Source organism: Elephas maximus, chromosome 1 (genome assembly GCF_024166365.1).
Source record: "Elephas maximus indicus isolate mEleMax1 chromosome 1, mEleMax1 primary haplotype, whole genome shotgun sequence".
Lineage (NCBI taxonomy): Eukaryota > Metazoa > Chordata > Mammalia > Proboscidea > Elephantidae > Elephas > Elephas maximus.
This window is the reverse complement of record NC_064819.1, coordinates 28,860,861-28,885,905: the sequence shown is the minus strand read 5'-3', so window position 1 is coordinate 28,885,905 and position 25,045 is coordinate 28,860,861. Positions and strand designations below refer to the sequence as shown.

At 46.9% G+C, this 25,045-nt stretch overlaps 1 protein-coding gene across 2 annotated transcripts in view; it reads right to left on the bottom strand.

Moving 5' to 3' along the window:
- DGKG (diacylglycerol kinase gamma) overlaps positions 1-25,045 on the bottom strand; it is a 248,355-nt gene that overhangs the window by 100,480 nt on the left and 122,830 nt on the right. For both annotated transcript variants that reach the window (XM_049880842.1, XM_049880850.1), the window contains 4 exons: positions 24,025-24,104; positions 19,607-19,692; positions 15,538-15,627; positions 11,312-11,472 (listed from right to left, as the gene is read on the bottom strand). In XM_049880842.1, the coding sequence (XP_049736799.1) occupies positions 11,312-11,472; positions 15,538-15,627; positions 19,607-19,692; positions 24,025-24,104 (417 nt within the window). The remainder of the gene's footprint in view (positions 1-11,311; positions 11,473-15,537; positions 15,628-19,606; positions 19,693-24,024; positions 24,105-25,045) is intronic.

Genomic DNA, 25,045 nt, shown 5'->3' with positions numbered 1-25,045 from the left:
TGTTATATATTAGCTCTTAATCATCCATCCATATCAGTGAAAAGAATTAGTGGCATTGGGTTACCTCCTCAAAACAACAACAAAGACCAGTTGCCGCTGAGTAAACTCTGACTCCGAGCGACCCCACGTGTGTCAGAGTAGAACCGTGTCCCATACGGTTTTCAGTGGCAGGTTTTTGGGAAGTTGATGGCCAGGTATTTCTTCTGAAGTGTCTCTGGGTGGGTTCAAACCCCCAACCTTGCAGTTAGCAGCCAAGTGCGTTAACCATTGGCACCACCCAGGGATTCCATACCTCAATGAAAATCAAAAACCCAAACCCATTGCTGCGGAGTCGACTCAGACTCATAGCGACCCTACAGGACAGAGCAGAACTGCCCCATAGGGTCTCCAAGGCTGTAAATCTTTACCGAAGCAGACTGCCACATCTTTCTCCTGTGGAACATACCTCATTGGTAGATAATAAAAAAGGATGTATTCTAATTTCTGGCTTCTGCTCCTTGTCACTCCACTGAAATGACTCTTTCCAGTTATCAGTAAGAGTCTTATTACCATATCCTATGGACACTTTGGAGCCCTGCTGGCACAGTGGTTAAGAGTTTGGCTGCTAATGAAGAAGGTCAGCAGTTCCAATCCACCAGCCACTCCTTGGAAACCCTGTGGGGCAGTTCCACTCTGCCCTATAGGGTTGCTATGAGTTGAAATCTATTCAACTGCACTGAGTTTGGTTTTTTTTTCTTTTTATGGACACTTTGGAGCCCTGGTGGCTCAGGGTTGCTATGAGTAGCTATGAGCTGAGATCAACTGCACGGCAATGTTTTGAGTCTGAGTATGGACATTTTACTGCGCTATTGACTACCTGCTCCTCTGAACTCAGGACAGCTCCCATGGCACTGTGCTTCTGGCTCTCCATCCACTGCCCACACCCTCTCAGCCATACACAGTGGTGCTGCCCTGAGCTCTCTTCTCCCTGTGGCTCACACTCCACTTTGAGGGCCATCTCAATAACTCTCATTTCTAGATGTTGAAGCCTCCATGGTGGGTATCTCCAAAACCAAGCCAATGCTTCAAACCTAAAACCGAGTGTCTCTCTCCTCCCCAAATGTGTCCTTCTACCCTGGTTAGTCGTCTCATTTTCTAGCATAAGAATGTGTGTCCGCCCCCCTTCAGTGCTCAGGCCCCAGCGCTACCACTTGGGATGCAGGTGCTGGGCTTTGGAAATAAACAGGCCAATTGGGCTGGAGGGATGAGGCTGCACAGAAACAAGGGAGCTGATTCAGACGTGTGCAGGGAAAAAACAAACAAACAAACAAAAGGCACAAATCCAGAAACCCAATTACTAAACTATGTAACTAAAAGAGACCTGAATTCCAGGCAGTGAGTTTTCAGCAAATGCATATTAAATCTGTTCCTTGATATGGAAATGCTATAAAAGAAAACTTAGGGCTGTTGATTTTTTTTTTTTTAAACATCGGGAGGTACAGGTTCAGTGAGGAAGCCTTTTTTGAGCAGCCACTGGGTGCAGTGGGTGGAATACAGGCTGACAGTGGGGACAGAAGGTCCAGAGGCAGGTGAGGGGGCAAGGAGAGGCTTTGTATAGTGAAACCTGTGAGAGCCGGAACACCATGGGACTGCCTTGCTTTTCCAGGTCTTGTCAATTTTCTGCCTTTGACAGGGAGCAGTCTTACCACTTTCAGTGGAAAATCTTTGAGTTTTCCTTCTCTGGAGGTTTCCGCCCTAAACAGCTTCCGGCTTTTCCAGGTTTTACTGTACTATTTGCACATGGCACAGGAGTCATTCCAGCCAGCACTGAAAGTGAGGAAAGCAATTCAAGAAGATGGGTTTAATCTGTGGTTGGGAAAGACTCTTTGCTGAAATACTGTCCTGGGAATTTAACATTTAAATTTTAGCTGTTGACTTGTAATTTCATTTCATTTTTTGGTTTAAGACATATCAAGAGTTGAAGGTCTTGGCTTGCAGACCCTGGGGTGGCCTTGCTCATAGGGGCCCATCCAGCCCGCACAGCTCTGGAGAAAGTAGACCTTCCCGCCCCTAGGCTGTGCCGCTTCCCTCTCTCTGAGTGAGCTTCTGTGAATAAGATTCACGTGACATGCGTCAACTGCTTCTCAAGAATTCAAGAAAACATTCCATCGACTTGTATTCCTTTGAAGCACTAATTTTCTTTCGTCAGGGGGAAAAGAAAAAAAGAATCACATGCTGCCAGCACGATCTGTACTTTCCGAGCCCCTGGCCCCCAGTGCTGCTGTGACGGGCTCCTGTTTTTTTTTTTTTATTATCTGGAATATGCACAGAGGCGTGCTCCCTCTGTGTAGTTGTTCTGTTTGTCCTCAGTTTTTTTATATTAAGGTTTTTCCCGTAGGGTTTTGCAAAGCTTCTTTTCACAGAGACCAGCCTTTACAATGTTATTAGTAAAGTGGTGTCACTGTGAATTTGAAAATGTAGTCTGTTGGTAAATACACAATGTAAAAGAGTCGAGCAGCTCCTTTGCTCTTAAAGTCTTGAAAAGGCAAAGATGGTAAACACTCTGATCGTGTTTCTCTACCTGGGGATTAAGGTGGGAGTCAAGATTCACCCTCATCCTTCATTGAGCTGCTCTGTGCCAGCCACCAAACTGGCTGTATTGACATTCCAGAGTCATTGCATTTAAATTTTGGAAACCAGTGCTACCATGGTCCAAATCCTTTCTTGGTAATAATGACAGTGAAATGCGTCTTCACAAGAAGAGAGAGAGTGTCTCTGTCCTGTCTTGTCTTCTTCCTTCAGCTTTAAATCTCTCTTCTGAAGAGGGAAGATGGGAGTTACAAACCTGGGAAAGTGATGAAGATGGATTCCTGATGGCCTTTCTGTGTGGGGTCTTTTCTATAAGGTGTTGGGTGAAGAAGAGACAAGGAGAGACATGGACACCGGCTATTCTCTCCTGAACTCAAACTCCAGGCACACGGCTGGATGAAAGATTCTTGGGAGCCCTGGTGGTGTAGTGATTAAAGAGCTTGGGTGCTAACCAAAAGGTCAGCAGTTTGAATCCACCAGCTGCTCCTTGGAAACCCTATGGGGCAGTTCTACTCTGCCCTACAGGGTCGCTATGAGTTGGAATCGATGGCAACGGGTTCGACTTGGTTTTCTAGTCATTTGGACTCTGAAATGTTGTAATATCTAGGCCAGCACTTTACAATAGAAATATAATGTAAGTCACATATGTAATTTAAAATATTCTAGTAACTACATTGGAAACCCTAGTGGTGTAGCGGTTGGCAGTTCGAATTTACTGGGGGCTCCTTGGAAACCCTATGGGGCAGTTTTACTCTGTCCTATAGGGTTGCTATGAGTCAGAATTGACTCAATGGCAGCAGGGCTTTAGTAGCTACATTAAAAAAAGTAAAAAACAAAAAACCCAGATCAAGTTAATTTTAATAATATATTTTAATTAACCTAATGTACCACAAATATTATCCTAATAACATGTCATTCAATCACTAGAAAAATATTAATGAAATATTTTACATTTTTTTATATGAAGTTTTCAACATCTGCTGTATATTTTATACTTACAGCACATCTCAATTTGAACAAGACACATTTCAAGTGCCTAATGGCCACCTGTGGCTAAAACCAAAAACCAAACCCGTTGCCGTCGAGTCGATTCCGAATCATAGTGACCCTATAGTACACAGTAGAACTGCTCCACAGAGTTTCCAAGGAGTGGCTGGTGGATTTGAACTGCCAACATTTTGGTTAGCAGCTGTAGCTCGCTGTAGCTCTTAACCACTAGGCCACCAGGGCTCCATATGTGGCTGGTGGCTACCATACTGGGCAATACAGGTCCAGGTTACCTTGGCAATTTATGGAGATAACAAGACAGAAAGGAGGCAACAGAACAGATTATTTGAAATTGGGATTGTTCTGAAAATGTCTGAAACAGTGGGGGATGGAAAAGAATGCAGACCCTTTGCGTAGGACCCCCTTCCATAAGTCCAACTGTCTTTGTAAGTTCAGGGCTCTTACGGGTGGGACAAGAACCCTATGTTAAGAGAATTCAAGACTTTGAAGAGAAAATGATGCTTTTTGACCCATTCGCTAATGGGCAGAAGGCTTATCACTGAGGAAACCTGGCTGGTGAATCTTAATAACCACAACACAGAAGGTGGAAGTGGTGTGTGGATTAGTGTGACAGGCCTCGGCCTCCCCTTGGCCCCTGGGTTCCCCTGGCATCAGAAATAGATTTCATTGAATCAAGGGATTAGCTGTTCACTCATTCTGTTAAGGCTTGGTGAAAGCAGAGCCTTTGAGGGCTTCAGGGTTACACATAGCCCAGGAACTGTTTTGCAGGCCTAAACTTCCTGTCACTGATACCTGGCCATCCTGACATTTCTGCAAATCCAAAAATAAAGAACAGGGAGGAGGAGGCTAGAGAAAGCAGAGGAAGTGGTGTCCTGAATGACTGTGTTTAAAATCTTCTGCCAGTGGATATCATGGGTTAAAAGGACTGATAAGGCCAACTCTCTCAACTCCTTACCGACGGGAACCTGGCATGTGGTTGATTAGAATGTGGTGGTGGGGTGGCCAAGGCTGTAGTCACTCCCTGGATAGGCTAGCAGAATCTGTTTGAAGTTTTTATTGTGATTTAAATGAAGGTTTACAGAGCAAGTAAGTTTCTTATTAAACAATAGATATACATTGTTTTGTGACATTGGTTGCCAACCCTGCAACATGTCAACACTCTCTCCTTCTCGACCTTTGGTTCCCCTTTTCCACTCATCCAGCTTTCCTGCCCCTTCCTGCCTTCTCGACCTTGCCCCTGGGCTGGTGTGCCCATTTAGTCTCAAATACATGGTTGAGCTATGTGTATTATTGTTTGTTTTATGGGCCTGTCTAAGCTTTTGCTGAAGGGTGAACCTCAGGAGTAACTTCAGTATTGAGTTAAAAGCGTGTCCAGGGGCCATATTCTCGGGGTTTCTCTAGTCTCTGTCAGACCAGTAAGTCTGGTCTTTTTTGGTGAGTTAGAATTTTGTTCTACATTTTTCTCCAGCTCTGTCCAGGACCCTCTGTTGTGATCCCTGTCAGAGCAATTGGTGGTGGTAGCTGGGCATCATCTAGTTGTGCTGGACTGAGTATGGGGGAGGCTGTGGTAGTTGTGGTCCATTAGTTAGGCTAGCAGAAGCTGGACCTCCTGCCTAGTTTATCCTTCTGTCTGTTAAATGGGTCCCATTAGCATCAAGAGGGCAGAGAGAACTCAGCAGGGCAAATTCTTTACCACCAGGAATACCACGGCAGTGGTCATTGCCATCATTTTTATGAATGCAAGGCAGCAGATATTTGATATCAATAAGACATTCCCGGTCCTTCAAAAGAGGCAAAGACTTTGCACGGCTCTCTTTGCCAAAGGAGTCTGACTCTATTTAATCATCCTAAGGAAGTAAAACTGGGTTGGTTTACATATCTACTTCTCCTCTTACCAAGTTTGGGAAGTCAAATAGGGAGCAAGACCTTCTGCAAATGTCAGCCCCAGACTCTGTTAGGTTGCGTGTTGGTGATTTGTTTTCTCAAGAATTTCCCTTTCCAACTTTTAAAGAGCGAGCACATAGACCCTGCAAATATTTTACTGAGAGAAGGTGAAGGGTAGACCAACAAGAAATAGCCCCAGTTCCTCAGTTCTCTACAATAAAATATTAAACATGCACAAGCTAAAGGTGCATAAAAAAAAATTATTAGGAAGTTATTGTGAAGTTCTTCATAACTTGAAAGATGAACAGATTGGGTTATTTTAAGTGAGCCCAGGGCAAATCAGTAGCTTGACCTTTGTGGGAGATGGGGATAACTCATAGAACTTTCCTCTCTCTCTCCATCCCTTCTTATTTGCATGAATGTCTTAAAACCATGATTAGTGATGAGTCTTGGTTCTTAGGTTTAGGAGGTGGTTATCTAATTGAGCCACCACTCGTCTGTCACTTTGTCCTACTGTGGTGGCTTGCATGTTGCTGTGATGCTGGAAGCTACGCCACCAGTACTTCAGATACGAGCAGGGTCACCCACGGTGGACAAGTTTCAGTGGAGCTTCAGAGTAAGACAGACTAGGAAGAAAGGCCTGGCAATTTACCTACAAAAAATAGCTAAGGAAAACCCTATGGATCACAACAGAATATTGTTTGATATAGTCCTGGAAAATGAGCCCTTTAGGTTGGAAGGCATTACACAATGGACTTGAGCATAACAATGACCATGAATATGGCACAGGATTGAACAATAACGTTTTGTTCTGTTGTACATGGGGGTACCATGAGTTAGAGCCAACTCTATGGCAGCTAACAACTAACAATCTATTGAGGGGAAGCTGTTTATTACATCTTGGTGCGTTTTCCATTTGGTCAGCAATTACCCTTTTAAGGCCTGTGGGACATGGTATCCCACCCAATTTTTATGCCTGTGGTATAGTGGTTAAGAGCTCAGTTGCTAAACAAAAGGTAAAAAAAAAAAATCCACCAGCTGCTCCTTGGAAACCCTATTGGGCAGTTCTACTCTGTCCTATAGGGTTGCCATGAGTCTGAACCTACTCGATGGCACCTAACAACAACAGAGTTTTTTGGAAAGGAGGTAGCCTGATTTTAACGTGTTTAGCCTGAAGGTGGGAGCCTTTTAAGATGCTAGAAACTCAAGAACTGTGAGTTGGAGCCTCCTTATTTTGTAGATTGAACATTGTTTTAGGTGATGCCTTCCAGATGTGCTAATTTTCTAAACTTTTGACAGGTTTGCCTTTATTTCTGTGAGATAAGCTTCCTCACCATATTCGCCAGTTACTACGTTCTAATGAGAATGCACTTATCGAGAGAATAAGCTATTGCCAGTCTTCATTCAGTCATAGTGGCCATTTTCTCCTTTACGTCATTCATTATTTCCAAGTATTATGGACTCCCTTCTTTTCTAGCTTCTGAACAGTAAGTAACGCTTTTCCAATAAGGAATAATGCCTTGTAGTGGTACTTTTCAAGAGACTGGAACTCCTATAAACTATTCTTACCCTGCATTCAATCTTAGGGCCCAATCATCGCGTCCACATGTAGCAGGTGGAATGCATCACTGTGAGCAGGTCTGCAGTACTCCAGGGCAGCTGTTTCTGCTTCTTAGCTGTTGGTACTGTTTTTGTTATAATGAAGAATACATAGTAGTGGTAATTTTCCTGAGATTCAAATTCTGTTAGTTTTATTTATTTGGCCAGTACTGCTTTTGCAGCAATGAAGAATGCACTGTAGCACTAATTTTCCTGAGATTAAAAAATCCTTTGGCTTTATTTATTTGGACTATAAGTATTGCTTTTACAGTAAGGAAGAATGCATTGTGCCATGTTTTGAAAAATTTCTTGAAAAATAAGAAGGCTAAGAAGAAGGAGACTAGCATAAAATGTATGTGCAATCATTTTTGCCAGGTGCCTTCATACTTTACCCGATTTTATCATTGACTCATACTGGCAGGATTTACATCATCCAGGGTCCACTGGGACACACAGGATCCCAGGTAATGGGTATCAAAATCCATAATTCATCACAAAAATTCCAGATTGGTCCTTTAATCAGCATGCCTTCATTAGTGAAAACACACAGAATCATCAAAAAAAATTCAAAGTAGACAACAATTGGGACTTGAATGGGTGACTAGGTGTGTACCATTTTTGCACATGGCTGTGTGTAGAGCCCTGGTGGCACAGTGGTTAAGAGCTATGGCTGCTAACCAAAAGGTCAGCAGTTTGAATCCATCAGCTGCTCCTTGGAAACCCTATGGGGCAGTTCTACTCTGTCCTGTAGGGTTGCTATGAGTCGGAATTGACTCAACGGCAATGAGTTTGGTGTGCAGAGACAGACAGGCAGACTGCTAGGTCTCTGTTGTGTTATTTCCGGCCGCCAGAGCTGGATATGTTGAGAAAGGGAATGTTTGGGGCTGAAGACTTGAAAGGCAGCTGTGGCTGCAACCTGCCATCTAGAAGCTCCCAGGAAGGTAGTCCAGTTCTGCCACTCAGCTCTCTCTCAGGCTGGTCACTCCTGGAAGCCGGTTGTCCCCTCCCTTCTAGGTTCCCTCTCTGCTTCACCTATGTCCGTCTGGTTTCTGCTCCCGTGAAGAACTGCTTCCTTTGGTCACTGTTCTCTGCTCTAATGGGTTGTCACTGAGGACTTGGTTAGGACAATCTGCATCAGAATTATCTCAGGGAATCCTTAAAAATGCAAATTCCCATACCCGGCCCTGACCCACTGAAACAGAGTATGAATCAGAATCTGGCCTGGGGATAGAATCTGCATTTCTGACAAGCGACACTGGTCAGCCACACTAAATTCTGAGACTTCCCTCTCCCCAAATGCTGCTGTGGTTGGCTGCATGAAGATGGAGAGGGTTGTGCAGAGGCCACATGGCTCAGTGGTCCATAGCTCAGTCAGGACGTGGAGCTAGACACTAGTGATTTCTGGCTTGACCACTCATCAGCTTGGACCTGTTTATCTTTCTAAGCTACAGGTCCTTTTTACAAAACAAAAAAGGATAATGATTGTACCTACCTCATAGGAAAGCTCTCCCTTTGCGCAGTAAGAACTCTGTAAATGTCAGCAAGTTATACTGTGGCTACCGTAGGAAAAAGACACTTGAGCTTCTGTGAAACTATTATGACAGAAGTCCATGTCTAGAAGCCGCCTGAACTACAGACCTGTCAGTCATGTCTGGTTTGCAGAAGCTGAAGACGCATATGCTCCTGCTGGGAGGATGCAGGGCCTAAGCAGGGAGTCCAAAAGGAGAGGGGTCTTGAAGCAAGAACAAGAGGCAAGGAGTCTGCCTAGGCCCCTTTAGGAAGGAACCAGAAGAGGTCTAGGGAAAGATGTCTTCCCCAACTGAGGCCAGGGGGCTGGGGTGATAGATTGGAGCACAGGGATCCCTACATTTGCTCTCGGTCCACCACCCCTATCTTCTCAGAAGCTGATCATGGGTCCAATAGTTCCTCTCCTGTTTTAGTAATAGAGAGAGCACTGGATTAAACCAAAACCCACTGCCACTGAGTTGATTCCAACTCACAGCAACCCCATATGTTACAGAGTAGAACTGCTCTATAGGGTTTTCTTGGCTGTAATCTTCATGCAAGCAGATTGCCAGACCTTTCTTCCATGGCACCACTGGGTAGGTTCAAACCATTAACCTTTAGGTTAATAAAAAACCCATTGATGGACGGGTGCAAACCATTTGTGCCATGCAATGACCTTGAACACTGGATTAGGAGTCAGAAAATGAAGGGAAATCTCTTAATCTCTCTGAGTCTCTGTTTCCTCATCAATAAAATGGAGCAAATAATGCCCTTCAGTGGAGTCATAAGAATCAACAAAACATGGCACAAAGGACTAACGGACCTCATGAACCACAGCCAACACCAGCCTAAGCCCGGAAGAGCTAGATGGTGCCCAACTACCACCACCAACCACTCTGACAGGGATCATAATAGAGGATCCCTGACAGAGCAGGAGAAAAATGTAGAACAAAATACAAATTCACAAAAAAAAGACCAGACTTATTGGTCTGACAGAGACTAGAAGGACCCCCAAGACAATGGCCCTCAGATACCCTTTTAACTCAGAACTGAAGCCACTCCTGAAGTTCACCCATTGGCCAAAGATTACAGAAATCTATACAGCAAACAATAATGCACGTGAGGAATGTGTTTCTTAGTTCAGTCATGTACACAAGACCAAAAGGGCAACAGCTGCCCAAAAGCAAAGACAAGAAGACAGGAAAAATGGATGTATGGAAACGAGGAATTGGGGTGTGGAAGGGGAGAGTGTTGATGTACTGCAGGGATTGCAACCAATGTCACAAAACAATCTGTGTAAAAATTGTATAAATTGTTGAAAAAGAAACTAATTTGCTGCGTAAAGTTTTACCTAAAGTGCAAATATATATATGTGTGTGTGTGTGTATATATACACGCGTGTATGTATATATACATGTGTGTGTATATATATACACACACACGTGCATATGAAACTGGGAAGCGTAATTCCAAAACAGGGAAGTGACCAGGGAAGAATCTGGCATCGGAATAACGCAGAGCCATGCGAGCCATCCCTCTGCGAGCCATCGTTCTACCCCTAGTCGACGGTCCTCAGGCTTTGTCTGTGGAATGGGGACAACCATACCTACCTTGCAGGGTTGCTATGAGGGCCAGAATACATAAAGCCTGGCGCAGTGGTGAGCGCACTGCACTCCCCTCCCAAAGCGCAGCTCTATTTATGAAAATGATTAATTGCCCATCCTCCTTGTCCTCACTCCAACAGCCTGGGGAGCAGTGTCCACCCCAATCCTCTTTGCACCTCAGGTTGAGTTCAAGGAAACAAACTAACTGAGCTATCCTAGGTATGTTGGGGACTAGGGGAAGGAAGACGAATGTGGCACTGTCCTTGCCTCTGCTAGTAGGCGTTGGGGGAGACGGTATGTTAAAACAATCCCTTCCATCTAATGCAGACAGTACACTTAAGGGGTGAGCACAAAGGGCTGTGCTGGCACCAATGAGGAGCAAGGACCTCCCCCTTGAGGGGTCAGCCAGGAGAGGATGCCCCTAGAGGTTTGGGAAGCACTCGTGTGATGGGGTTGAGATGAGAGGAGAGAACAGGAGACAAGGGTCCAACAAGCTAAGCAAGCCAAACCAGCTTGGAACAAGGCGGGCCTCCCTTGAGGACAGAATTCCCAACTCTGGAAGCTTAAGCAACAATCTCCTTGTGGCCTCGCTCCTTAGTTATTTCTTGGTGTTGCTTTTCTTTAATTGCTTCAAATCACAGTATTTTTACAAAAATAATGCATGCCTTCTGTGTTTGTTTGCTAGCCATGTCCCCCCTTCCGCGAGAGGCATCCTTTTAAGTGCCAACATGCCAATCCTTTCCCGCGTGTTGTTGTAAAAAAATTAGCATAGCTCGTTTAGGAAAATACCTGGAGCAGGGAGGGCAAGGCTGGCAAACAAACGCAGAAGGCACGCATTATTTGTGTAAAAACATGGTACTCAAATGGTAAATATATTTTTTGAAAAAATTCCTGATATTCTTACTTATGTTAGTTAAAATGAGAGGGGCAGGGATTTCCTTATAACCAAGGAGAGGGGGTTGGGGCAATCAGGGTGCCCACTCCCAGGCCAGATGAGAGGATGCTTGGACCTAAGTCAGGGCTGGGGACAGCTGGGACAGGTGAAGAGTAGAGACCCGGAGTGGAACAACTGAAGACTCTAACCCTTCCTGCCCACCCAGGCATTCTCTTTCCAGAAGGAAGCCAATTTCTAGCCAACTCACCACGCCAATGGAGAAATAGTTGTTCATGATGTTGTATGGGATCTGGTCCCCATTCTCCACCTCCTCTCTGGGGATGACTTCCAGATGCCAGCGGTCCAACATGACCAAAGGGCTCTGTTCGATGTCCTTCAGGATTTTTGTCAAGCTGCCCCCCTCGTATCCTGTGGAGCACAACACTGCATTTGCCACCAGAGCAGAGAGGTTAAGTGGTTGCTGATGCACAGGAAGCTGTCAGGGTAGGGAACCCCGCAGGCATCTGTGATTGGGAGACTCCCCAGTGTACCTTTGTGCTGGAGATACTTATGTTCCTTGAGCCAAGGAGAAGGGGAGGGCAATAGGGGTTAATTAAAAAGAGGCTGGGTGTTTTGGGAGCAGGAGGAGCAGGGGGCGCTGGCTAAAAGTGACAGGGCTGTTTAGCTGAGCCCTAGCCAATTTTGATGGCCTGGACGGTTAGGAAGCTGTTTATGGGAGAATGACAGATCTGTTCCAGAGCCATGTCATGTCAGAGATGGACAGTGCGGTAGACAGAATTTTAAGATGGCACTCATGATTCCTGTCCCCTGGCATATACATCCTCTATAATTCCCGGGACTTGTGAGTAAGATGAGATAGTCACTTGTGATTAGGTTATGCTATATGTCGCAGTTGACTTTAGGAAAGGAACATCATTGCAGGGGGAGGGGAACCTGACTTAATCAGGTGAGCACTTAAAAAGGACTGGGCTCTTCCTTAAAAAAGAGATTCAAAGCTTGAGAGGGATTCAGTGTGAGGGAGATTTTTCTGTTGCTGGCTTTGAAGATGGAGGGATCCATGTGGCAAGGAATGTGGGCGGCTTCTAGGAGCTGAATGTGGTCCCCAGCTGACAACCAGCAAAGACACAGGGACCTCAGTCCTACAACCACAAGGAACTGAATTTGGTCAACAACCCGAATGAGCTCACAGGCAAATTCTACTCCAGAGCTTCCAGAAGAAAACACAGCCTGACCAACTTCACGGCTTCTGCCTGAGCCCTTGAGAAGAGAACCGAGCCATGCTGTGCCAGGACTTCTGACCTACGGAACTCGAGCTAATAAATGGGTGTTGTTGTAAGGTGCTAAATTTGTGGTAATTTGTTATGCAGCAATAGGAAACTAATACAGGCAGTGAACTGTAAGTGCTGAGAGGTTAGTGGGAGAGGTGGTCTTTTTCTTTCAAATCGTACTTCTATGCTCCTGTTTACTTTTAGGGCAATCTTGCCAGGTAGTTTCAAACTATCAGGGCTTTGGTTAGTTCCTTAGGGGATTCCTCACAAGATAGCAACTGTTCTGTACTGAATTGTGTCTCTGTGAGGTGCTGGCTCACCTGACAACAAGCAGAGTGACTTCTGGTCTTGGTTCCTGACAGACTACACCTGAGGCTAATGAGTGGGGGCTGAAAGGAACAATAGGGATCACCTGGGGGACTGATGTTGACTAAGCCTCAGGAGACACCTGAGATTACCTCCAGGTAGGGAGGATGAGAAGAGCCCTGATGCCTGAGGCTTAGAAGAGTTTCCTGGCTGGTGAGAGAACATCTGCTGTGCATTCCCTCAGGACACGAAGCCTATGTATTGTAACTCTTTCTGGACCATGCCCTTTGTGTCTCTTCATTTGTATCCATTTCAGCTATGGAACCCTGGTAGCGCAGTGTGTAAGAGCTTGCCTGCTACTCAAAAGGTCAGCAGTTCGAATCCACCAGCCACTCCTTGGAAACCCTGTGGGGCAGTTCTACTTTGTCCTATAGGAAATGACTCCACAGCAAGGGGTTTTTCTGGCTATAATAAATCAGTAGTTTTATTTTACTCTCCATGAGTTCTGTGGGTCATTCCAGCGAATTAACAAACCCACAAGGGCAGGGAGAGACAGCAGGGGCTGGCATCTGCCTGTTTGGCAGTCTGAAGGAAGATGTCCTTCTAACCTGTGAGCTCTGACCCAGCTCTGGGTAGCTAGGGGCAGAGAGAGCGTGCTGTATAGAAGCTGGCAGTGAGGATAGAGAAGTGGGAAGGTGAGGACTGGATCCATGTCCACACTTTGGGAACTGAATTCATAATGATCGTTACCACGCAGTCAGCAATGAAAGTGGGATTTATCCACTTTGCGCTTTGCTCAGTGAAGTCTCCCCCAAAAGACATGTTGAAGTCCTAAGCCCTGGTACCTGAGAACGTGACCTTGTTTGGAAATAGGATCTTTGAAGATGTTATCAGTTAATGTGACGTCAGACTGGAGTAGGGTGGGTCCTACCCCAACAGGAATGGCCTCTTGATAAAAGATGAAGAGAGACTCAGAGAGACACACAGAGGGAGCATGGCCTGTGAAGATGCAGCTACAAGCCAAAGAATGCCTGGGGCTACCAGAGGCTGGGAGAGACGAGAAAGGACCTTCCCCCAGAGGCCTGAGAGGGAGCATGGCTCAGTCAACATTTTGATTTAGACTTGCAACCTCCAGAACTATGAGACAATAAGCATCTGCTCCTATAAGTCAGTTTGTGGCAGCTCTAAGAAACCTATACAGCAACCATGTAGCTGAGGCCGTGGGGCTGTCTGTGAGCACACCACTGGGTTTCCTGTACAAAATTTATGCTTAGCTATGTTGCCTAGTGACCACTCATCCGTCAGTCTGTTGTACTGTGGTGGCTTCAATGTCGCTGTGATGCTGGAAGCTATGCCACTGGTATTTCAAACACCAGCAGGGTCACCCATGGTGGACAGGTATCAGCAGAGATTCCAGATTATGACAGACCAGGAAGAAAGGTCTGGCAATCTACTTCCAAAAATTAGCCAGTGGAAACTCTGTGGATCTCAACAGGATATTGTCCGACACAGCGCTGGTAGATGAGCACCCTAGGTTGGAAGACACTCAGAATACATGGTGGCCATAACAATGGACTGGAGCATGCCAATGATAATGAATATGGTGCAGGACCAGGCAGTGTTTTGTTCTGTTGTACAGGGATCGACGTGAGTTGGAGCCGACTTGACAGTGGCTAAAAACAACAATGTTCCCTAGATACCCAGAGTGTGGGACCCAGGGCACCTTGTCTTCCGCCTTTAAGGAAGAGGCTCTGCCCAGCCTCAGTGTGTGGCTAATGACCCTGGGTGCTCTTCCCATGTCTGCTAACTTCCTTCTAGGGCTGGCTCCTCCTCCTGCCCCTGCCCACGAAGCATGAGCCCATCTCTGAGCGCTGACCACTGCCCTGCCTGGTCTTGAATTGCTTACTGATTTGACTGGCCATCTGCAGTCCCCATTCCTCTTCTGTCTGCCAGACACATCTGCCGGCTCTATGTGCTGACCTGAGCTTCTCCATTCTCTGGGGCATGCTGCGCCCACGTGCTGCTGCCATTTGTCAAGTTCTCCTTAGCTTCACCTCGGCCCTATAAGCCGGTCATCTCCCCCTGTCCCCCTCAGGCAGACAGGAATTTCAAAAGGGGGCCCATGGCCATGAGAATCTAGGATAATCTGGATGTCCTTCGTGACTGTAAGCAGCTGTGATGTGGTTTTTGGGTCTGTATTCTGAGACCTAATTCAGAAAATGAGTGATTTAGGGGAGGGTAATTTCTTTAATTTCAGAATGCTCCTTAGAAGCAAGGATGGTGATACTTTGGTTCATGTACTTTGGACTTGTTATTAGGAGGGGCCAGTCTCTGGAGAAGGACATCATGCTTGAAAAAGTAGAGGGTCAGTGAAAGAGGACGACCTTCAACGAGATGGACTGACACAGTGGCTGCAACAATGGACTCAAGCATAACGATTGTGAGGATGGTGCAGGACTGGGTAACGTTTTGTTCTGTTGAATGCAGGGTTGCTATGAGTTGGAACTGATGCGAGGGGACTTAACAACCACAACAATTTGATGCAGAAAACACCTGTCTAAGAAAGCCCCTAACAGCCTGTGCACTGAGGAGGAGACCCTTGAGGCTGGTCACTACCCTAAAATTTTCTACATTCCACTGAGGGAGGCGAGCTCTATGCCGATGTTTTCAGGATGACAGTAAGTATGGGGACAGTGGTAAGTTGGGAGCACAGAAGGGAGATTCCTATACCAGCCTCGGCGTGGGACGGAGGGCAAGGAAAGAGCCATGGAATAGATGTGACTCCAGACCTGAGGGAGGATCACTCTCTGGAATGAGAGCCACGGAACAGCCTTGCTCTGCAGAGCAGCTGTAAACCGAACTGCCTGTCCCCAGAATAGAGCTGCTAGCATGCACTCACCTCCTCCCCAGCGGAGACAGCGGGCAAGGTCATTTCCTGTTCCAAGAGGCAGGACAGCCACCGGTGGATGCTTTGCGAAGTTAGCCTTATCTGCAAACCATTTGGAGGAAGAGAGAACCATATGCCATGGGATTACAGAATGTTCGAGTTACCTTGTTATCCTTGATCTAATGCGTGAACTCCTCCATTGCATTCTTTGTTTGAATACCTCTCATGACGGCGAACACACTACTTCCTAAATCATACATCTCATTTGCAGTATTTTAATCACTACAAAGGATTCTTTTATACTGAGCAAATCTGTCTCCCCATGACTTGCACCTCTTTATCCTAACGTCATCCCAATTCTGTCCTTTGAGGTGACAGCATACATCTCAATTTTAATCCTTAATGACAACCAGCACTTAGCCCATTTATCCCTGAGACCAACTCTTCCGAGATATTATCATCCTTCTCTTAAAGCTGAAGAAACTGAGTTTTAGAGAGGGAAAGTAAGTCCAGAGCCAGGATCCAAACCCAGATCCATGTGGCCCTCAGTCCATGCACCTCCTCTCTTTAGGGGCTAGGCAGGTACACAGACGAGTAAAACAGTGGTCTGAGATATTTGGGAGTAGTGTGGCATTTGGGAAAGGGACAACACCTCACCTAAAACCATTCAGGTTCAGAAGTTTAAAAACAGCATTGTTTCAAACAAGGAAACCCTCCAGGGGTTATTTGACTCCGAGGTACCAGTTTGCCTCTTCCGCTACCTCCCAGACTTGGAAATACACAGATTCTTAGTCTCATCTCCGATGATAGTTGTAAAGGAGCATTGAATTGAACCATCAGAGAAAGAAACATATGTGTTTTAATCCGGCCGCGAGTGTGATCTACAGTAGTTGCTGGGGAAGGCACAGGCACACACTGGGCGCAGGGGGTGTCATTTACATAGACTCCCATGGGCAACCCCAGTGCCCATGGTGACCCTGGTGCTGGGCATTATTATGGCCATGGGGACGACGCAGGGATCAGCAGGTGAGGCTCATGCCAGGGCCACCCAGGCAAAGCAGGAGTTCACAGGTCATCGGGTTGTCTGACCCACACCAGAACTGGCTGAGCTGGGGAGAGAGCAGGGCCAAGAGCACCATGGAGAGAGCTGAGATGGAGGGTGATGGAATCTCTCCTTGTTCCCCGAACACCTGGTCGGCATTTATGCCTCTCTGCCTTTGCACATGCTGTTCCCTCTGCTTGGAATGCCGTTGTTCCCTTGTCTGTTCTTTCTTCTGAGGTCACCATTCCCGTAGGTGGCTCTACCATCCTCACGGTGTTGAGCCTAGAAGCCTGGAAATCATCCCAGTTTCTCCCTCATTCCACATCAATGGACACATGAATTTCTATGTGCTGTCTTCTTTGTGGAGCCCTGGTAGTGCAGTGGCTAAAAGCTCAGCTGCTAACCAAAAGGTCAGCAGTTCAAATCCACCAGCCACTCCTTGGAAACCCTATGGGGCAGTTCTACTCTGTCCTATAGGATCACTATGAGTTGGAATCGACTCAACGGCAACGGGTTTGGATTTTTTTTTAATCTTTATAGATCTCCAAGCAATCTCTTCTCTCCATCCCCGTGACCATGGCTGGCTTCACGTATGATGGCTTCCCGCTGGAACTGCTGCAACAGCTTTCTCTCTGCTCTCTCAGCCTCCAGTTTTGCCAGTTCCTGGAGTGTCCTCTGCACTTCCACCAAGGGAGGCTATCCTTCCTAAACCAAGTCTGATCCTGTCGGTTCTCTGCTTTCACTTCTGCTGTGGCTCCCCATTGCCTCTCAGCACAGAGCAGTATACTCTTCAGGATCTAGCATCTGCCGTTCTCTCTAGCCTCGGTCTTCTACTCTCCTACCTCTCACTCGGCATGTCAACCATGCTGAAATTTTTCCAGTTTCTTTACATCAAAAGCACTTTGTTTGCTCAGCTCGGACACCGCCTTTCAGAAACCATCTCTGATTGCCCCAGGTGCCTCTCCCGAGTGTTTCCTCAGCACCATACTCTCTTGTAATTGTCTCCTTGTCTGTTCCCTGAATGCCCTGTACCCTCCCTGGGAAGAACTTGGTCTCCTTCACCACAGCATTTCCACTGCCTAAGACAGTCCCTGACTCTCTTTCCCTTTCATTCATATATTCAACACATATTTACTGAAGGCCTACTAAGTGCCAGATGCTGTGCTAGGTGCTGGGGCCTTAACGTTGGGCAAGAAAGCCATGGCCCAGGCTCTCATGGTGCTGTCTGCCTACTGAGAGACGCAGATGTTAACGAGGTCTTCACACAAAGAACGCACAATTTCAAGTTCATATTGGAAATGGGAGGAGTGTGGTCCCGTGATGAGATGACTGACGCTGGGGATGTGTGTCAGAGGAGGTTCCCTAGCAAGGCCATGCTTTAGCTGCGATCTGACATACAGGCTGATCAAGCAAAGGCTCGGGGATCATTACAGATAGGAGGAACAACGCATGCAAAGACCCTGTGGTGAAGGGAGACTGGTACTTTCACAGGTCTGAGAAAGGGCCAGGTGGCTGGAGTCCAGAGGGAGAGGGATGGACGAATGGAATGAAGCTGGAAAAGTGGGCAGAGGCTAGACCACCCAGGGCCCTGTGGACAATTGGAAGGGTTTTTGTGTTTAATCCTAAGAACAATGGGAAGCTCACTGATGTGGCTGAGCACTGAACAAGTGCTCAATAAGTAATTTACTGAATGAATGAATGATCATTCTACAGTCATTCCTTTCACTGCTGGTTTTCCCTCTGGGCCACTAACTTGTTTTTCTTTCCGTTTTGAGCAGTTTCTATCACCTGTGTCCTCTGCAGATGAATTTTATAAAGTTTTTGCTTACGTTCCCCTCCCCTGGCCTTCATGAAGGAGATGGAACCCACCAGCAGTCCCCTATACAGGGTTCACCCTTCCTCTGGGCAGCAGCTTTCCTTCCTCTGCTTCCCAAGGACACTCCCTCCTCTCACAAACAAGCCCAGAGTGGCGGTGACAGGAGCACATGGGTGGCTGCATGGCAGAGCCACGTCCAAGGAAACCAAAGCACCTGTGGGGAGCGGAGTGAGGCAGGTCTGCCTGTCCTGGAAGCCTTCTCCCCTGCCCTACAGGTGGTCTATTTGACTACCCTGGAGGCCCAGCCTTGCCCCGCCCTGTATTCAGGGTCTAGTCCTGGCCTATGGCTCCTCTCATTGCCCACATCCAATCTGTCCGAAAACCCTGTTGGCTCAATCGTCAAAAGAGATCCAGGATCTAACCACTTCTTACCATCTCCTCTGCTTCACCCTGGCCCAGACCACCATCATTTCTCACTTGGATTACTGTTGTCGTCGAGTCAAATCTGACTCATGGCGACCCCATGTATGTCAGAGTAGAACTGTGCTCCGTAGGGTCTTCAACAGTTGATTTCTCAGAAGCAGACCGCCAGGCTTTTCTTCCTAGTCATCTCTGGGTAGGCGCAAACCTTCAACCTTTGGGTAGCAGCTGAGTGTTTTAACTGTTTCCAATGTCTGTAGCTGTGAGAATCATGCCATTGTTTTATTTCCTTATTATTTTTTTTTTTAACCAAAGCACACACTTAGTCAAGCGTTCATCCAAGGATAAACAAGATGTAGTTCCATTTCTCTTCCTCTTTTCTTAAAAAATTTCTCCAGCAAGCCAAGTTCTTCATTTTCTTTTTTTTATTGTGCTTTAAGTGAAAGTTTACAAATCAGTTCAGTCCCTCATAAAAAAATTTATGTACACCTTGCTATATACTCCAAGTTGCTCCCCTGCAATGAGACAGCACACTCTTCCTCTCCACCCTATATTTCCTGTGTCCATTTAGCCAGCTCCTGTCCCCCTCTGCCTTCTCATCTCACCTCCAGACAGGAGCTGCCCACACAGCCTCACGTGTCTACTTGAGCCAAGAAACTCACTCCTCACCAGTATCATTTTCTGTCTTATAGTCCAGTCCAATTCCTGTCTGGAGAGTTTCACCCTCTTTTTTTTATTGTCTTCTGCTGGCTTTATGCGCTTACTGTAAGTAAACCGTAAAAGCCCTCCCAGCCCATTCTTACCAATGCAATCCAAAATCCAGCCCACAGTCCCATCTCCTCCACAGGCCAGGACACGGAAGTCTGGGGTATCACGGAAAAAGTTCAATCTGGAAAGTAGAAGAAAGGCCAAAATCTCTTGTTGACCAGGTTGTGGGTGACATTCAACACCCGTTGAGTCAGTCTCCTCTGCTCCCCAGGAGTGTGTTAGGTAGGACCTTGGATCCTTTAGGCGTTGAGAGGATCTCTTGGTGTTCTAAAACTAGGACTTACTACACAATGCCGGGGAGTACCGAGGAAGATCCCAGGGAGTGGTCCTTGTGTAAGGAGAAGCTGGCTCAACATGAGCGCACACAGAAAACGTTGTTCTAGAAATCCTCTGCTGTGTGTGCGGGCGAACGCACAGTTTGCATATTTTGGCACTGATCCTACGAACTGCCCATGTTTGACTCACCCCGGGGCCCCAGGCCTCTCTGCCCTCACAACCTCTCATTTAGTGAGATGCCCTTAACTGCCAGAGTCTTTATCCCACTCACGTGGGCCCAGAGCCCAGTGACCCCCAGAGACCCTTTGGCCCAACAGAGCCTTAACCCTTTAGAGCAGGGCTCTTAACCTGGGGCCCATGAACCTCCAAGGGGGCCTGTGGGTTAGAATTCAGAGGGTCATGAATTTGGAGGGGGAAAAAATTCCATTCCTGTTGTCCCCAACCTCCACCTGAAATTTAGTGCCTCCTTCCATTATAAATGTAGGCAGCAAGTCACAGAGCTGTTAATAATGCCTGTGACTTTATCAGCCCTTGAAATCAAAGGTATTTCTATATTTTATTACAGTTGTGGCAGATATCTCATAATATAATTTGTGCTCATCAATACTATGAATTTACTGTAGTTATTATTAGTCCCCAGTCGTGGAGCCTGGTCGTGCAGTGGTTAAGAGCTTGGGTGCTTACCAAAAGGCTGACAGTTTGAATCTACCGGCTGCTCCCTGGAAACCTGATTGGGCCGTTCTATTCTGTCCTATAGGGTTGCTATGAGTTGAAATCGATGCGACAGCAACGAGTTTGGTTGTTTTTGGTTTATTAGTCCCATCAGTGAGCCCTAGTGGTGCAGTGGTTAAGCACTCGGCTGCTAACTGAAAGGTCAGAGGTTGGAACCCACCAGCTGCTCCACAGGAGAAAGATGTGGCAGTCTGCTTCTGTAAAGATTACAGCCTTGGAAACCCTATGGGGCAGCTCTACGCTGTCCTACAGGGTTGGTATGAATCAGAATCGACTCAGTGGCAAGGGGTTTGGTTTGGTTTTATTAGTCCTATCTCTGGATCTTGTTATTTAATGTGTTAGTAAAGAACATACATTCCAACTTCTTTTTTGTTCGTTTGTTTTTAAAGTGTTGATAACTATTTTTCAGTATAAATAATTTCCTTGGTAGTCTTATCTGTTCCATTTTATGAGAAAGAGAAGGAGCCCATAGGCTTCACCAGGCTGCCAAAGGGGCTCCAGACACAAAAAGAGGTTTAGACCATTTGCCTTAGGACAAATGACCTGTGAATACGCTGGGGTAGGACTTGGGAAGTTGAAGCCCAGTCCTTCCTCCCTGCCTGGGCTGGTGCTCTGACAAGACCCCTGGCTCTCTGAGCCGCTGACGCCTCTGTGGGTACATCAGTGTTCCCTTTTCTTCTCTTGCAAACCTTGCTCTTCTGTAGGAAGTTCATCCTCAGTGGAGGCTCCCTTCAGCTAGACAGCCTGTCTTACTACAGACTGACGCTCACATCAGAGATACCCAGGGCATGTCCACCCTGGGAAGTAGTCACCTGGCATATCACCCAGGACAAAACCAGTTGAGGAAGGATGAGGTTAAGCTGGAGTCCCTGGGTGATGCAACGTGCCCTGCTGCTAACTGAAAAATTGGCAGTTTGAGTCCACCCAGAGGTGCCTGGGAAGAAAAGCCTGGCGATCTACTTCTGAAAAATCGGCCATTGAAAACCCTGTGGAGCAAGTTCTACTCTGACACACATGGGGTTGCCATGAGTTGGAGTCCACTCAACGGCGACTGGTTTGGTTTGATTTTTGGAGATTAAGCTAGTATACTGTGTTCAAGTAGGGAAATACTCTAGAAGATGGGCCGGTAAACGTATTTCCAGGCTGCTGTGCTATCACAGGCCATGGTACACAGCAGTAACTGGCAGTCAAGATGACCGTGGTGGCCACCCCAGCAGGACAGGTGGACTGTTTGGAAATAAATTTTCCAGGTAAATCATGCACTTTGTTTCTTTTTCCCTTTAACTGGGTTCTGGCCATAAATATGGCAGCCAACTGAGGTCAGTGACAGAGTCCCTTTTTAGAGCCCTTTCTTCTTCCCCTCTGAGGGTCTTGCTGAGCCCAGAGTGGAAATGAAGGGTTAGGAGGTTGGACAAAGAGGCCTTGTGGTGGGAAAGCCCAGCCCAGCCTGTGCAAATCCTTGTCCCCAGGGACAAGGTGCAGCCTTGGGGATGGCCAGCAGGTGTCGCTAGTGCACCAGCCTTGCTGAAGGGTCCCCAGACCTCCCCAAAAGCTGCTGTCAAGCTGCAAAGGGGCCACCTTGTCTCCCTCCCTCTCTTTCTCTCTTCAGCTGTCTGCTAAGGAGCAGTGAAGTAAATAGCAAATGGCAAGAGCAGAGGGGTCAGGGGGAGTATAATCTCCAGACTGGATGATCCAGGAGAAAAAATTCACTGAATAGAAAATCATCTTGATCCTAAAATGCCCCATGCAACACAGCACCTATATAACTCTGAGTCGGTTATATAGGTGTCCAAACTGCTGACTGACAGTGATCAAAGAACTCTTTCCTCCTCGTAATTCAGTATGAAGACACCAGCTAACACAGCTTTGCAAATAAAACAATTTACCAGCCTGCCCTCCGGTCAATCAAATGAATGATGTATGTATAATTTTTCTCTCTTGTAAGATCAATAAACTTTTCTGGGACAAAGTACAGGAGGCTCTTTCCCAATTAGAGTTAGCCATGATGGGTGTTTCTGAGTATCTCCAGAAGAAAAGCTGGACTAGGATGTAAGAAAAAAAAAAAAAAAAAAGGAGAGAGAGAGAGAAAGGGAGTAAAATGGCAGGAAGAATAAATCCAGAGACAAAAGAGACAAGAAGAAGGTAGCTTTTTCAGAGAGTAATGGAAAAAAAAAAAAAAAAGTAGGAAGTAAAGATTGTATCTCCATACCCTGGAGTAGGCCCCCCACTGTCCAGGTTGAAAACTTGTTTGGGGTTGAGCAGATAATGGAATTTCCGAAGAATTCTATGGGGAAAAAAAAGAAAAGGAGAGAGAGAGAGGGAGACAGAGAAGGAGCATGTCATCATGAGAAGTCACAGTACGGCAAACATCTGGGAGCCCATCCACGGTGGGGATGAGGGGCCATTCCAACCCGAGAGGGGAGAAGTCTGCGAGCAGGTCCTGCAGACCCTGAAGTCCCAGGTTCACCTGGCATCACCCGTGTCCTCACTCCCTGTTCAAGACCATCCCACCATCCCATGACTCTAGCCCCAAACCCCATGAGCATCACTCCCTGCAGAAAGGACAGGGCAGAGAAACCCAGAGCACGGAGGCACCTCAAATGTTCCTTATGTTCCAGGTGATGCAATCTGGCCCTTTGTGGACTGTATAAAGGTTTCAAGGATCCCCTAGGGAAAGGCCCCCACACTCCTGGGAACAGCAGGAAATGCAGGAGGGGTGGGTTAGTTAGGGTGGGGCCGGGGCAAGGGAGGGCTGAGGGGCAGCGACCACACATAGGCTTGGTTTCAAGGCTCCATCTTGAGAACAATCTGGTCAGTCCCAGAGGGGTATCCTGCCACCTGGACTGGAGGTAGGGTCTTCCAAGCTCTTGTTTTAACCTTACTTTGTATTTTTTAACCCAGATTTCAGGTCATTGGGTTATCTGTCCCTGAGTCCAGAGCTGGACAGGGCAGGGAGGCAGAAGCACTTTGCCACATTCTCCCCCCAGCCTCCCAGTCTACTTAGAGCCTCCAGGACCCAGCAGACTGGCATTTCTTCCACTGATGAGGGGGTTCCCACCTTCTCAGGGCTGGGGACAGGCCAGCAGGTCCCCAATCAGGTGAGTCCTGGGAGGCTAGGAAGAAACTGGCCATCTCATACTGGGTCTGACCCAGGGAGCCTTAACAGTGGCTCACGTGACAGGTTCTGGGCAAAGCACTTTGACTTTTTTAACCCTCACGAAAACCCTAAGAGAGGAGAAATTATTATCCCCATTTTACAGAGGAGGAAACTGAGGTGCAGGGAGGTTAAGTTACTCGGACCAGGTCATAAAGCAATAAGTGGCAGGGCTGGGATTTGAACTCAGGTCTGCCTGTCTCCACAGCCCACTCTGTTAGAGTTGAGGGGAGGAAAGGGCCCAAGTGGGGCAGTTCTAGCTTCTCCACTTTGAAAAAGAAGAGAACATACCTTTCTCCTTGTCTCCCTCCACTCTTGGGGTTCACCAAGACCAGCAGGGGATGGGTCCCTGGGGTGGGGATGATCTTATACTTAAAAAGTAAAAGAAAGAGAAATTAGCTCGGCTTCATGCAATGGGGCAGGGCGGGGGTGTGTGTATGTGTGTGTGTGTGAGATGAGAGATGGATGGGAAGCAGTCCCAGGCATGGAAGATATAAGCTGGGCACGGTGAGTCTTTGTTCACAGGCTGGATTTTCTGAGTGGCTAAACTAAGTGTTTCCACCTTGAGTGGCCTTTAAGTGGTGCCCACAGTGACAACAGTTTAAGGTTGGGATCAGAAATGGGGCAGTAGCACTGTAGCTGCAAATCTTTCAACAAGGGTGTGCAACTGAACCCACAGCACAATATTAGATTTTGTGAGGGATGCAGCTGAATTTGATCTTAGGAGGTATGACTATCTGGCCATATGGATAAATAAACTGCCCCTTATAGAGTGGGAAACCCTGGTGGGTAAGTGCTTCAGCTACTAACCAAGAGGTAGGCAGTTCAAATCCACCAGGTGCTCCTTGGAAGCTCTATGGGGCAGTTTTGCTCTGACCTATAGGGTCACTATGAGTCGGGATCAACTGGATGGTAGTGGTTTCTCAAACAGTGAACCATCACTTCCGGCCCAGTGCCTTCAAAATTGACACTCTCAGCCCCAGTTTTCCCCTTAAGCCTTGATTACACATCTTTGACTGCCCAGTGGGTTCCCTGAACTGGACGTGTCATCATCAATACAAATTCAACATGCCCCAAACCTGACCTATCTTCTTTTCCTGTTAAACTGGCCTTCTCTCTGGACTTCCTATTTCTGTTAAAGGGGCTATTATCCACCCAATTATCCAGAGATACTGTCTTGCCAATTCTTTGCCTGGTATGTCCCTTTATCTCAGCCAGCCCTTCACTACACCTTCACAGTCCCCACAATGCTCAGGCCTTTCCCAGCCCAGGTCAGTCTTGGATGCCATCCCACAAGGTTCCTTCCCATGAG